At 46.6% G+C, this 12,500-nt stretch overlaps 1 protein-coding gene across 3 annotated transcripts in view; it reads left to right on the top strand.

The window, feature by feature from the left end:
- The first annotated feature begins 3,315 nt into the window (after positions 1-3,315).
- The window catches only part of LOC106564174 (pre-B-cell leukemia transcription factor 1), a 37,887-nt gene continuing 28,702 nt past the window's right edge, over positions 3,316-12,500 (top strand). The window contains exon 1 of one of the 3 annotated variants that reach the window (XM_045690708.1): positions 3,316-4,613. In XM_045690708.1, coding sequence (XP_045546664.1) covers positions 4,429-4,613 — 185 coding nt within the window. In that variant the 5' untranslated portion in view covers positions 3,316-4,428. The remainder of the gene's footprint in view (positions 4,614-12,500) is intronic. The other 2 variants (XR_006757866.1, XM_045690709.1) reach the window with 2 other exon arrangements.

Raw genomic sequence — 12,500 nt, 5'->3', positions numbered from 1 at the left:
GGCGTGGTCTCTGTCAGTCTGCTGTCTCTATTGGCAACAGCAGCTAAACAAAGACACCATGACTCAATCTGAACACACACATCCCAAATGGAACCCTTTTGGAACCCTGAACTACTTTTGACCAGAATGGCACCCTTTTCCCTGTGAAGTGTACTACTTTTGACCAGAATGGCACCCTTTCCCTGTGAAGTGTACTACTTTTGACCAGAATGGCACCCCTTTCCCTGTGAAGTGTACTACTTTTGACCAGAATGGCACCCCTTTCCCTGTGAAGTGTACTACTTTTGACCAGGGCATAAAGGGCTCTGGTCCAAAGGGCCATGGTCAATATTTGTGATTCCATATGTGTTATTTCATAGTTTTGATGTCTTCTCTATTATTCTACAATGTAGAAAATAGTCAAAAATTAAGAAAAACCCTTGAATGAGTAGGTGTGTCCAAACTTTTGACTGGCACTGTATATAAACAGCAACATTCAAACACGACAGATACATGTTGTGTCCTTTTGTAATCATTCACTAAGGAGGACTAGGCCTAACGCTATGTGTGTTGTGTAAATTCAGACCTGTATATCCACTCTACATGTTCCACGTTATTCAGTTGGTCCACTGTTTAGGTAGAAACGCTATAGGCTCCATTAGCATAACGCCTAGCAACCAAGGGGGTCAAAGACGAGTGGAGGCTATGATTGGCGGAGAGGGGTGAGTGATGGTAATGATGATGATGGTCGAGTGACACGGCTTTGTTTTGCATTCAACATTAGCAGGCTAATCATGCCCACGCTACGTCACGTCTACAAAGCTGAGGAGACATCAACATGGATACCATTTAGCAAGAGGATAAATAACAGAACCATTTAGGCTACTATTCCAGTGTCCCAAATTGCAACCTATATAGGGCATTTATTTTAGTGAAAAAGACCTAGGTCAAAACTAGTGCCCTATGTAGGGAATTGGCCATAGGGCTTTTTTTAAGTATTATTTTTTTTACTTTTACCCTTCTTTCTTCCCAATTTTGTGATATCCAATTGGTAGTTACGGTCTTGTCCCATCGCTGCAACTCCCGTACGGATTCGGGAGAGGCGAATGTCAAGAGCCATGCGTCCTCTGAAACACGACCCTGCCAAGCCGCACTGCTTCTTGATACACTGCTCGCTTAACCCGTAAGCCAGCCACACCAATGTGTCTGAGGAAACACCGTACAACTGGCGACCGAAGTCAGTTTGCAGGCGCCCGGCCCGCCACAAGGAGTCGCTAGAGCGCGATGGGACAAGGAAATCCCGGCCGGCCAAACCTTCCCCTAACCCGGACGATGCTGGGCCAATTGTGCGCCGCCTCATGGTCTCCCGGTCATAGGCCGGCTGTGATACCGCCTGGGATCAAACCAGGGTCTGTAGTGATGGCTCATGAACCGTGATGCAGTGCCTTAGACCTCTGCGCCATTTGGCAGGCCCCTGCCATAAGGCTCTTGCCAAAGGTAATGACCTATGTAGGGAATAGGGTGTCATTTGACCAAGTGTAGGCTGTTGTAGCCAACGTGTATCAGTGTCTGTATGTGTCTATGTGTGACTGGTGGGTCCTGAACCCTTGTCTGCCGCTCAGGAAACGTCTCAAACATTAGAACAAGAGGAAATTCTCTCTTGGACCAAGGGTGACACAGGCACTACCTCGTCACGAGAGCGTGAGACCAACTCACCGCCTCTACATGCATGTGTCTGTGTCTGTAGCATGTGTCTGTAGAATGTGTCTGTAGCATGTGTCTGTGTCTGTAGCATGTGTCTGTAGAATGTGTCTGTCGCACGTGTCTGTAGAATGTGTCTGTAGAATGTGTCTGTAGCATGTGTCTGTGTCTGTAGAATGTGTCTGTAGCATGTGTCTGTAGCATGTGTCTGTAGCACGTGTCTGTAGAATGTGTCTGTAGAATGTGTCTGTAGCATGTGTCTGTGTCTGTAGAATGTGTCTGTAGCATGTGTCTGTAGAATGTGTCTGTAGCATGTGTCTGTAACATGTGTCTGTGTCTGTAGAATCTGTAGCAGAATCAGTCTGTGACTGTATCATGTGTCTGTAGCACGTGTCTGTGACTGTAGCATGTGTCTGTGACTGTAGTATGTGTCTGTAGCATGTGTCTGTGGCTGTAGCATGTGTAGCATGTGTCTGTGTCTGTAGAATGTGTCTGTAGCATGTGTCTGTAGAATGTGTCTGTAGAATGTGTCTGTAGCATGTGTCTGTAGAATGTGTAGCATGTGTCTGTGTCTGTAGCATGTGTCTGTAGAATGTGTCTGTAGCACGTGTCTGTAGAATGTGTCTGTAGCATGTGTCTGTGTCTGTAGAATGTGTCTGTAGCATGTGTCTGTAGAATGTGTCTGTAGCATGTGTCTGTGTCTGTAGCATGTGTCTGTAACATGTGTCTGTGTCTGTAGAATCTGTAGCAGAATCAGGCTGTGACTGTAGCATGTGTCTGTAGCACGTGTCTGTGACTGTAGCATGTGTCTGTGACTGTAGTATGTGTCTGTAGCATGTGTCTGTGACTGTAGCATGTGTAGCATGTGTCTGTGACTGTAGCATGTGTCTGTGACTGCAGCATGTATCTGTAGCATGTGTCTGTGACTGTAGCATGTGTCTGTAGCATGTGTCTGGGACTGTAGCATGTGTCTGTGACTGTAGCATTTTCTGTGTCTGTAGAATGCGCCTGTGTCTGTAACGTGTCTGTGTCTGTAACGTGTCTGTGTCTGTAACATGTGTCTGTATCTGTAACATGTGTTTGTATCTGTAGCATGTGTCTGACTGTGTAACTATGACTATGTGCTGAATCTTTATGGCACAGGTGGTAGGGCTCTCTGCTCTCCCCACAACCCCTGGTTCTCTGGATCAAGCCCGTCTCCGTCTGCTACACTGGTGGCGGCAGTGGGATCAGTGCGGCATCTTAGGGTTGTTTGCAAAATGAGTAGAAAGAAAGTCTAATTCCATTCCAGCCATCTTGGTAGGCTGGTCGGCCTGAACTATTGCTCTGGTTGACCCAGGCTCCTGACTTCATAGTGAATGGGCTCCTTGAAACGTGAAGCTTTCATATGACTGTCTTGGGGTGGGATATTTAGGCTACATGAGAAGGCCCTCCAAGCCATCACAACAACAATAACACAACTGTCAACAATGCTGCTTGTTTCCATGCTGCTGTTGCTGAACACCGTATGAGAGCTGAGAGGAGCCCACCCCCAGCGGTGAGATGTGGAATTGCATATTATCCTCCCCAGCGTGCGCTGTGTGTGTGTGTGTGTGTGTGTGTGTGTGTGTGTGTGTGTGTGTGTTGGTAGTGGGAGAACGGGCCAGGCGAGGGAGCCGGATAAAGAAAGGAGAGCAGAGGAGAAGGAAAAAAACCTGCCTAGAAGAGAGGGGAGCAAGCAGCGCTATTCGACCAACGGATAGGACAAGGCCAGCCACGGCTGGTCGGACGGAGTGGAGTTTATTAAAAAAACATGTATTTTATTCCGTCGTTTTATTTGATCCTGTAGGCTACTAGCTACAATACTTCTTCCCAGCCGTGCAGGTTTTCCTGGGAGAAGAAGGCAACGAAAACGGACACGTTGGGGATTTCTGTGGACTAGTAACGTTAGCCGAGCTGTTGTAGGCTAGTGTGGCGCTACTCTTCTTTCTCATTGTTAGAAAAACACGGAGATACATGGTGGTTGGATTCCAAACTGGTTCGCCTACATTCCCCGTCGCTTTCCACGAGACAGCGTTTGGATATAGGCCGGATTATTATTTTGTCGAACGCAGGAGTAACATTTGTGACAAGCTAGTCTGCTAATTGTTGCCATTTTTCCCCCCTCGCAGCGGCAGCTCGGTTCGTTCTCCCTCCCCCTCTTTGTCGTTCGCCTAGCTGACCATTTTAAAGGCAGCTCTACCTTTCCAGGCTTTATTTCCCCCCCCTGTGGCCTCCTCGCTCCCTCTATCTGCCTCAACCGTGGAACTACTGTTAGAAACCTACACCCGTGTTTCCGACTCGGAATGCAAAATACATCTAGGCCTGGTTATGCCAAAGAAACTAGTGTTTATTTGTTTACAAATACTGTGTAGGCCCAGATCGACCGTTTACTTGCTTTTTTGTTTTACTTAGACAATTGCATGTTTACAGCTTGCTTGCCGCTATTGGTCATTTGAACGAGCAATGGCATTTTTATAATTAGTTTGATTTCTTCCTTTGTTTATTGGCTACTTTGAATAGTTTAGTTTGATGTCTTCCTTTGTTTATTGGCTACTTTGAAACACTCGGTGTTTCGAGTCAGGGACATTAAACTGTAAAGGGCAACTAGCCTGGGCTACCTCTGGGGAAAAAATATACTATCTTCTCATCTTCCTCCCTTCATCGGACAACGTTCACCTTTTCCCTCCCTAGTTTTGTCGCAAAAACGGCGAGATTTTTCTGAAAGGCATGGAGGACCAGGCCCGCATGATGTCGGGTCTCGTCGGGCTGTCCGGACTGTCTCAGGTCGACGTGGGGGACCATGACGCCGGGAGGAAGCAGCACTCCCTCGGTCAGCCGCAGCAGGACATCGGGGATATCCTCCAGCAGATCATGGCCATCACGGACGAGAGTCTCGACGAGGCCCAGGCCAGGTAACACCTTCCCCGAGGAGAGGAGGGAGAGTGCCGGGGGTGGGGAGAGGAGAGGAGGGCTGGGGCACAGGGGAGAGATCCATGTAGACAGGGGATCCAGGTTGATGTTACCACTCTTATATGATCCAGGATCATTATACGACATATTAGACCTGAGCTTATGTATTATGTGGTGTAAAGATAAAACTGACCCAATATCAGCTATAAGGGGCACCTCTTTGCTTGGTGAATAGTAAGAAGCAGGGAAGATGATGGAGGACATGCATCCAGGGGAGAGGAGCCTGCATGGTGACTTTCTGGCCATAATAACAACTGATTTCACATCGTCTCTCTGACACTCACACAGGCTACACACCAGTCCCAGTGCGCTGGTCGGTTACAGCAGTGGCCATTCATTCAGGCTGGTTAATTAATAGTCTCTCATGTCGTTATGGTCCCAGACTGACCTCGCTTTTATTTGCACCTGCCGCGTTTTAAAATCTACACTAGGCGATTACATGTTTATTAGCAGTATGCTTTCACTCTGTTTTCCTTCTCTCTCTCTGTTGTTATTCTGTTTTTATTCCCTCCATCCCTCTCTCTCTCTGTTGTTATTCTCTCTCCTCCTCCCCTCCTCCTTTATATAAATACTGTTAACTTTGACGACCGCCCGGCGGACTAATTAACTGGAATGAGTTTGCTGAGGCCGCCTTGATTGATCGGTCATCACGTCATTAACATGGAATAATGACAAAGGATCTTACCGCGACAGGAGAGGAGAGGGGGATGGCTTCCGCATCTGAAATGGAGATGGCCGTTTTGGGTCTGGTGTGTCAGGTGGTTTAGGTCGCCAGTATGGTGGGGGGCTGGAGGTGGTTTAGTCAGCGGTTGGTGTGTGTTTGCTTGTCTGTGATGGAAACTCGGATCGAATTTCACACGGCTTGACCCCACAGTGGCTGTAAATAGCCTGCTGGATGAAGCCTGCTGGATGAAGCCTGCTGACCCCGGAGGTGTGTCTGTTTTACGTGTCGCAGCCCGGCAAGCGGCTTCACACAAACATTTACGATATAGTGTTAATCTGTGATGGATTTATTACTTTACGTATAGGCCTGTAAACCCATTACTAAACTATAGAATGAACCACTGACGTTAACATTGTTAATCTGGGATTTACTTTAGGCTAGTTATAGGATTACATTTCTAACCAATACAACTAGAATGAACAACGTACAGAGTGTTTATTTTCTATGGAGTGGTTTATTACTTTACTGACAGGCCTATAGGTCTCACCATTACAAACAAATGGACTAAACTATAGAATGACACTTCTATTACTGTCTTATTACAATATGAATAAATACATTGTTATTGCTGAAGCTGTATTGGTGAATTGGCTCCTTTTATAGAGTGTGATGTATCTCCTACATATGTGCTACTGTTCTGCCAGTATCACCACACACACACACACACACACACACAGACATTCTCTCCCTCTCCTCTCGTCCCTCCTGGGTTTTTGTCCTGTTCATTGTGAGAGGAGGGATGCAATCAATTCTGGGATAATACCGCACAAGAGAGCAGCTGTCCACACACACACACACACACTCTCCGTTACCAATATAGCTAGGCTCCACAGACATAAGGATACCTATTGTATGGTTGTTGGAGCCTTCGTCCACTCAGTGAAGCCCCCATATTAAAGACTAGCTGTGTATTACTCATTCATGGGTGTGTTATGGTGGTGTGTGTGGCTGTAGTATCATCCTGGTCAGTGGTGACAGTATAGGGTATACAGGCTGGTGTGTCATCCTGGTCAGTTGTGACAGTATAGGGTATACAGGCTGGTGTATCATCCTGGTCAGTGGTGACAGTATAGGGTATACAGGCTGGAGTATCATCCTGGTCAGTGGTGACAGTATAGGGTATACAGGCTGGTGTATCATCCTGGTCAGTGGTGACAGTATAGGGTATACAGGCTGTAGTATCATCCTGGTCAGTGGTGACAGTATAGGGTATACAGGCTGTAGTATCATCCTGGTCAGTGGTGACAGTATAGGGTATACAGGCTGGTGTATCATCCTGGTCAGTTGTGACAGTATAGGGTATACAGGCTGGTGTATCATCCTGGTCAGTGGTGACAGTATAGGGTATACAGGCTGTAGTATCATCCTGGTCAGTTGTGACAGTATAGGGTATACAGGCTGGTGTGTCATCCTGGTCAGTTGTGACAGTATAGGGTATACAGGCTGGTGTGTCATCCTGGTCAGTTGTGACAGTATAGGGTATACAGGCTGGTGTGTCATCCTGGTCAGTTGTGACAGTATAGGGTATACAGGCTGGTGTATCATCCTGGTCAGTGGTGACAGTATAGGGTATACAGGCTGGTGTGTCATCCTGGATTCTCTGATCCACCTCTACGCAGATGACACCATTCTGTATACATCTGGCCCTTCTTTGGACACTGTGTTAACTAACCTCCAGATGAGCTTCAATGACATACAACACTCCTTACGTGACCTCCAACTGCTCTTAAATGCTAGTAAAACCAAATACATGCTTTTCAACCGTTCGCTGCCCGCACCCGCCCGACTAGCATCACTTGTCTGGACAGTTCTGACCTAGAATATGTGGACAACTACAAATACCTAGGTGTCTGGTTAGACTGTAAACTCTCCTTCCAGACTCATATCAAACATCTCCAATCCAAAATCAAATCTAGAATCGGCTTTCTATTTCGCAACAAAGCCTCCTTCACTCACGCCGCCAAACTTACCCTAGTAAAACTGACTATCCTACCGATCCTCGACTTCGGCGATGTCATCTACAAAATAGCTTCCAATACTCTACTCGGCAAACTGGATGCAGTCTATTACGGTGCCATCCGTTTTGTCACCAAAGCCCCTTATACCACCCACCACTGCAACCTGTATGCTCTAGTCGGCTGGCCCTCGCTACATATTCGTCGCCAGACCCACTGGCTCCAGGTCATCTATAAGTCTATGCTAGGTAAAGCTCCGCCTTATCTCAGCTCACTGGTCACGATAACAACACCCACCCGTAGCACACGCTCCAGCAGGTATATCTCACTGGTCATCCCCAAAGCCAACACCTCCTTTGGCCGCCTTTCCTTCCAGTTCTCTGCTGCCAATGACTGGAACGAATTGCAAAAATCGCTGAAGATGGAGACTTACATTTCCCTCACTAACTTTAAACATCAGCTATCTGAGCAGCTAACCGATCGCTGCAGCTGTACATAGTCCATCTGTAAATAGCCCACCCAATCTACCTACCTCATCCCCATATTGTTTTTATTTACTTTGCTGCTCTTTTGCACACCAGTATCACTACTTACACACCATCATCTGCTTATCATCATCTGCTCATCTATCATTCCAGTGCTAATCTGCTAAATTGTAATTACTTTGCTACTATGGCCTATTTATTGCCTTACCTCCTCACACCATTTGCACACACTGTATATAGACTTTCTATTTTTTTCTATTGTGTTATTGACTGTACAGTTGTTTATTCCATGTGTAACTCTGTGTTGTTGTTTCTGTCGCACAGCTTTGCTTTATCTTGGCCAGGTCGCCGTTGTAAATGAGAACTTGTTCTCAACTAGCCTACCTGGTTGAATAAAGGTGAAATAAATAAATAAAATACAGGCTGGTGTATCATGGTCAGTGGTGACAGTATAGGCTGTACAGGCTGGTGTATCATGGTCAGTGGTGACAGTATAGGCTGTACAGGCTGGTGTATCATGGTCAGTGGTGACAGTATAGGCTGTACAGGCTGGTGTATCATGGTCAGTGGTGACAGTATAGGCTGTACAGGCTGGTGTATCATGGTCAGTGGTGACAGTATAGGCTGTACAGGCTGGTGTATCATGGTCAGTGGTGACAGTATAGGCTGTACAGGCTGGTGTATCATGGTCAGTGGTGACAGTATAGGCTGTACAGGCTGGTGTATCATCCTGGTCAGTTTATTTATGCTCCCTTTTTCTTCACTTCTCTCGTCCCTCTGGTTTCCCTGGTTTCTCTCATATAGATTATGTAAGAAGCAGAGTATGTGAGCAAAGTTGAGCGGTCGGAAATTCCGCTCATCGCTCACAGACAAGCACCGCTCCGCGGCCTTTCCACCGCTCCGGCGCTCCGCGGCCTTTCCACCGCTCCGGCGCTCCGCGGCCTTTCCGGCGCTCCGGCGCTCCGCGGCCTTTCCGGCGCTCCGCGGCCTTCCCACCGCTCCGGCGCTCCGCGGCCTTTCCACCGCTCCGGCGCTCCGCGGCCTTTCCACCGCAAACCGCTCTGCGCTCACAAAAAATAAAACCTGCCGCTCCAAATTGGCTCCATTCATTAAAATCACCATTTAACCAACACCCATCTATTTGAGTGACTACCTGGACCTACCATTTAACCAACACCCATCTATTTGAGTGACTACCTGGACCTACCATTTAACCAACACCCATCTATTTGAGTGACTACCTGGACCTACCATTTAACCAACACCCATCTATTTGAGTGACTACCTGGACCTACCATTTAACCAACACCCATCTATTTGAGTGACTACCTGGACCTACCATTTAACCAACACCCATCTATTTGAGTGACTACCTGGACCTACCATTTAACCAACACCCATCTATTTGAGTGACTACCTGGACCTACCATTTAACCAACACCCATCTATTTGAGTGACTACCTGGACCTACCATTTAACCAACACCCATCTATTTGAGTGACTACCTGGACCTACCATTTAACCAACACCCATCTATTTGAGTGACTACCTGGACCTACCATTTAACCAACACCCATCTATTTGAGTGACTACCTGGACCTACCATTTAACCAACACCCATCTATTTGAGTGACTACCTGGACCTACCATTTAACCAACACCCATCTATTTGAGTGACTACCTGGACCTACCATTTAACCAACACCCATCTATTTGAGTGACTACCTGGACCTACCAGTTGGTTTTGGACACTACATCACCGCGCTCCCTCCCCTAGTCCTCCTCATCTTTGTAAGTCACCTTGATTTTGCACCTGTGTGTGTTATCAGTTTCTTTATTAAAATATCTAGTGAACTCCATGTCAGTAGCTAAAGCAAGGGGCTATAGCAGCACACAAGTAGACTACAGATGCATGCTGGGTCAGGCAAGCCCTGAGCTCGTGAAGTGCACTGAGTGAAATGGGAGCGGGCGAGAAGGCCGACGCTCCAGCCTTTGGGAAACTCGCTCTGTCCCCATACTCTGGTAATGAAGGAGCTACTGCCTGTTTGGTTCTCTCCTCACTTCTCTCTTCCTACCCCTCGCCTCCTTTTTCTCCTCCCTCTCTCTTCTGAGTTGAGGCAGATGTCATAGGTCTCCAGCCTCACTTCTCTCTCTCCCTCATCATCTCCTCCTCTCCTCTGTAGAGTACAGATTGGGCCTGTAAAGGCTAGGTAGGTGTTTTCAAGGGGGCAGCCTTAAAAAGGGTCTGTCTACACACTAAACATGTAGACTTACAGGGTGTCCAGGAGTGTGTGGTTGTTTCTGTGCTGTACTTCAGCAATAAGACCTGAGGAGGTGGGGTATATAGCCAATACGACGCATCGCAGAGTGCCTGGCTACAGCCCTTAGCCGTGGTATATGGCCGTATACCACAAACCCCAGAGGTGCCTTGATGCTATTATAAACTGGTTACCAATGTAATTAGAACAGTAGAAATAAGCATATATTTTTAAGAGAGTCTGCTAAATGACTCACTACTGTAGTGGCTCTGGATCAGAGAGTCTGCTAAATGACTCACTACTGTAGTGGCTCTGGATCAGAGAGTCTGCTAAATGACTCACTACTGTAGTGGCTCTGGATCAGAGAGTCTGCTAAATGACTCACTACTGTATTGGCTCTGGATAAGAGAGTCTGATAAATGACTCACTACTGTAGTGGCTCTGGATCAGAGAGTCTGCTAAATGACTCACTACTGTAGTGGCTCTGGATAAGAGAGTCTGATAAATGACTCACTACTGTAGTGGCTCTGGATCAGAGTCTGCTAAATGACTCACTACTGTAGTGGCTCTGGATCAGAGAGTCTGATAAATGACTCACTACTGTAGTGGCTCTGGATCAGAGAGTCTGATAAATGACTCACTACTGTAGTGGCTCTGGATAAGAGAGTCTGATAAATGACTCACTACTGTAGTGGCTCTGGATCAGAGAGTCTGCTAAATGACTCACTACTGTAGTGGCTCTGGATCAGAGAGTCTGCTAAATGACTCACTACTGTAGTGGCTCTGGATCAGAGAGTCTGATAAATGACTCACTACTGTAGTGGCTCTGGAAAAGAGAGTCTGATAAATGACTCACTACTGTAGTGGCTCTGGATCAGAGAGTCTGATAAATGACTCACTACTGTAGTGGCTCTGGATCAGAGAGTCTGATAAATGACTCACTACTGTAGTGGCTCTGGATCAGAGAGTCTGATAAATGACTCACTACTGTAGTGGCTCTGGAAAAGAGAGTCTGATAAATGACTCACTACTGTAGTGGCTCTGGAAAAGAGAGTCTGATAAATGACTCACTACTGTAGTAACTCTGGATCAGAGCGTCTGATAAATGACTCACTACTGTAGTGGCTCTGGATCAGAGAGTCTGATGAATGACTCACTACTGTAGTGGCTCTGGAAAAGAGAGTCTGATAAATGACTCACTACTGTAGTGGCTCTGGATCAGAGAGTCTGATAAATGACTCACTACTGTAGTGGCTCTGGATCAGAGAGTCTGATAAATGACTCACTACTGTAGTGGCTCTGGATCAGAGAGTCTGCTAAATGACTCACTACTGTAGTGGCTCTGGATCAGAGTCTGATAAATGACTCACTACTGTAGTGGCTCTGGATCAGAGAGTCTGATAAATGACTCACTACTGTAGTGGCTCTGGATCAGAGAGTCTGATAAATGACTCACTACTGTAGTGGCTCTGGATCAGAGAGTCTGATAAATGACTCACTACTGTAGTGGTTCTGGATCAGAGAGTCTGATAAATGACTCACTACTGTAGTGGTTCTGGATCAGAGAGTCTGATAAATGACTCACTACTGTAGTGGCTCTGGATCAGAGTCTGATAAATGACTCACTACTGTAGTGGCTCTGGATCAGAGAGTCTGATAAATGACTAAAATTTATACGGTCTGATATACCACAGCTTTCAGCCAATCAACATTCAGGGCTCGAACCGAACCACCCAGTTTATAATATAGTATAGAGGCCACACAAGGACCTTACTGGTTGGTCAGACCACACTGTCTGAGACGACTGTGAAACACAGTAACTTTACTAACTGGTTGGTCAGACCACAATGTCTGAGACGACTGTGAAACACAGTAACTTTACTAACTGGTTGGTCAGACCACAATGTCTGAGACGACTGTGAAACACAGTAACTTTACTAACTGGTTGGTCAGACCACACTGTCTGAGACGACTGTGAAACACAGTAACTTTACTAACTGGTTGGACAGACCACACTGTCTGAGACGACTGTGAAACACAGTAACTTTACTAACTGGTTGGTCAGACCACACTGAGACGACTGTGAAACACAGTAACTTTACTAACTGGTTGGTCAGACCACACTGTCTGAGACGACTGTGAAACACAGTAACTTTACTAACTGGTTGGTCAGACCACACTGTCTGAGACGACTGTGAAACACAGTAACTTTACTAACTGGTTGGTCAGACCACACTGTCTGAGACGACTGTGAAACACAGTAACTTTACTAACTGGTTGGTCAGACCACACTGTCTGAGATGACTGTGAAACACAGTAACTTTACTAACTGGTTGGTCAGACCACACTGTCTGAGACGACTGTGAAACACAGTAACTTTACTAACTGGTTGGTCAGACCACAATGT

The sequence above is a fragment of the Salmo salar genome, chromosome ssa12, assembly GCF_905237065.1.
Source record: "Salmo salar chromosome ssa12, Ssal_v3.1, whole genome shotgun sequence".
NCBI lineage: Eukaryota > Metazoa > Chordata > Actinopteri > Salmoniformes > Salmonidae > Salmo > Salmo salar.
The sequence above is the reverse complement of the archived record's forward strand: the minus strand, read 5'-3'. Positions and strand labels throughout refer to the sequence as shown.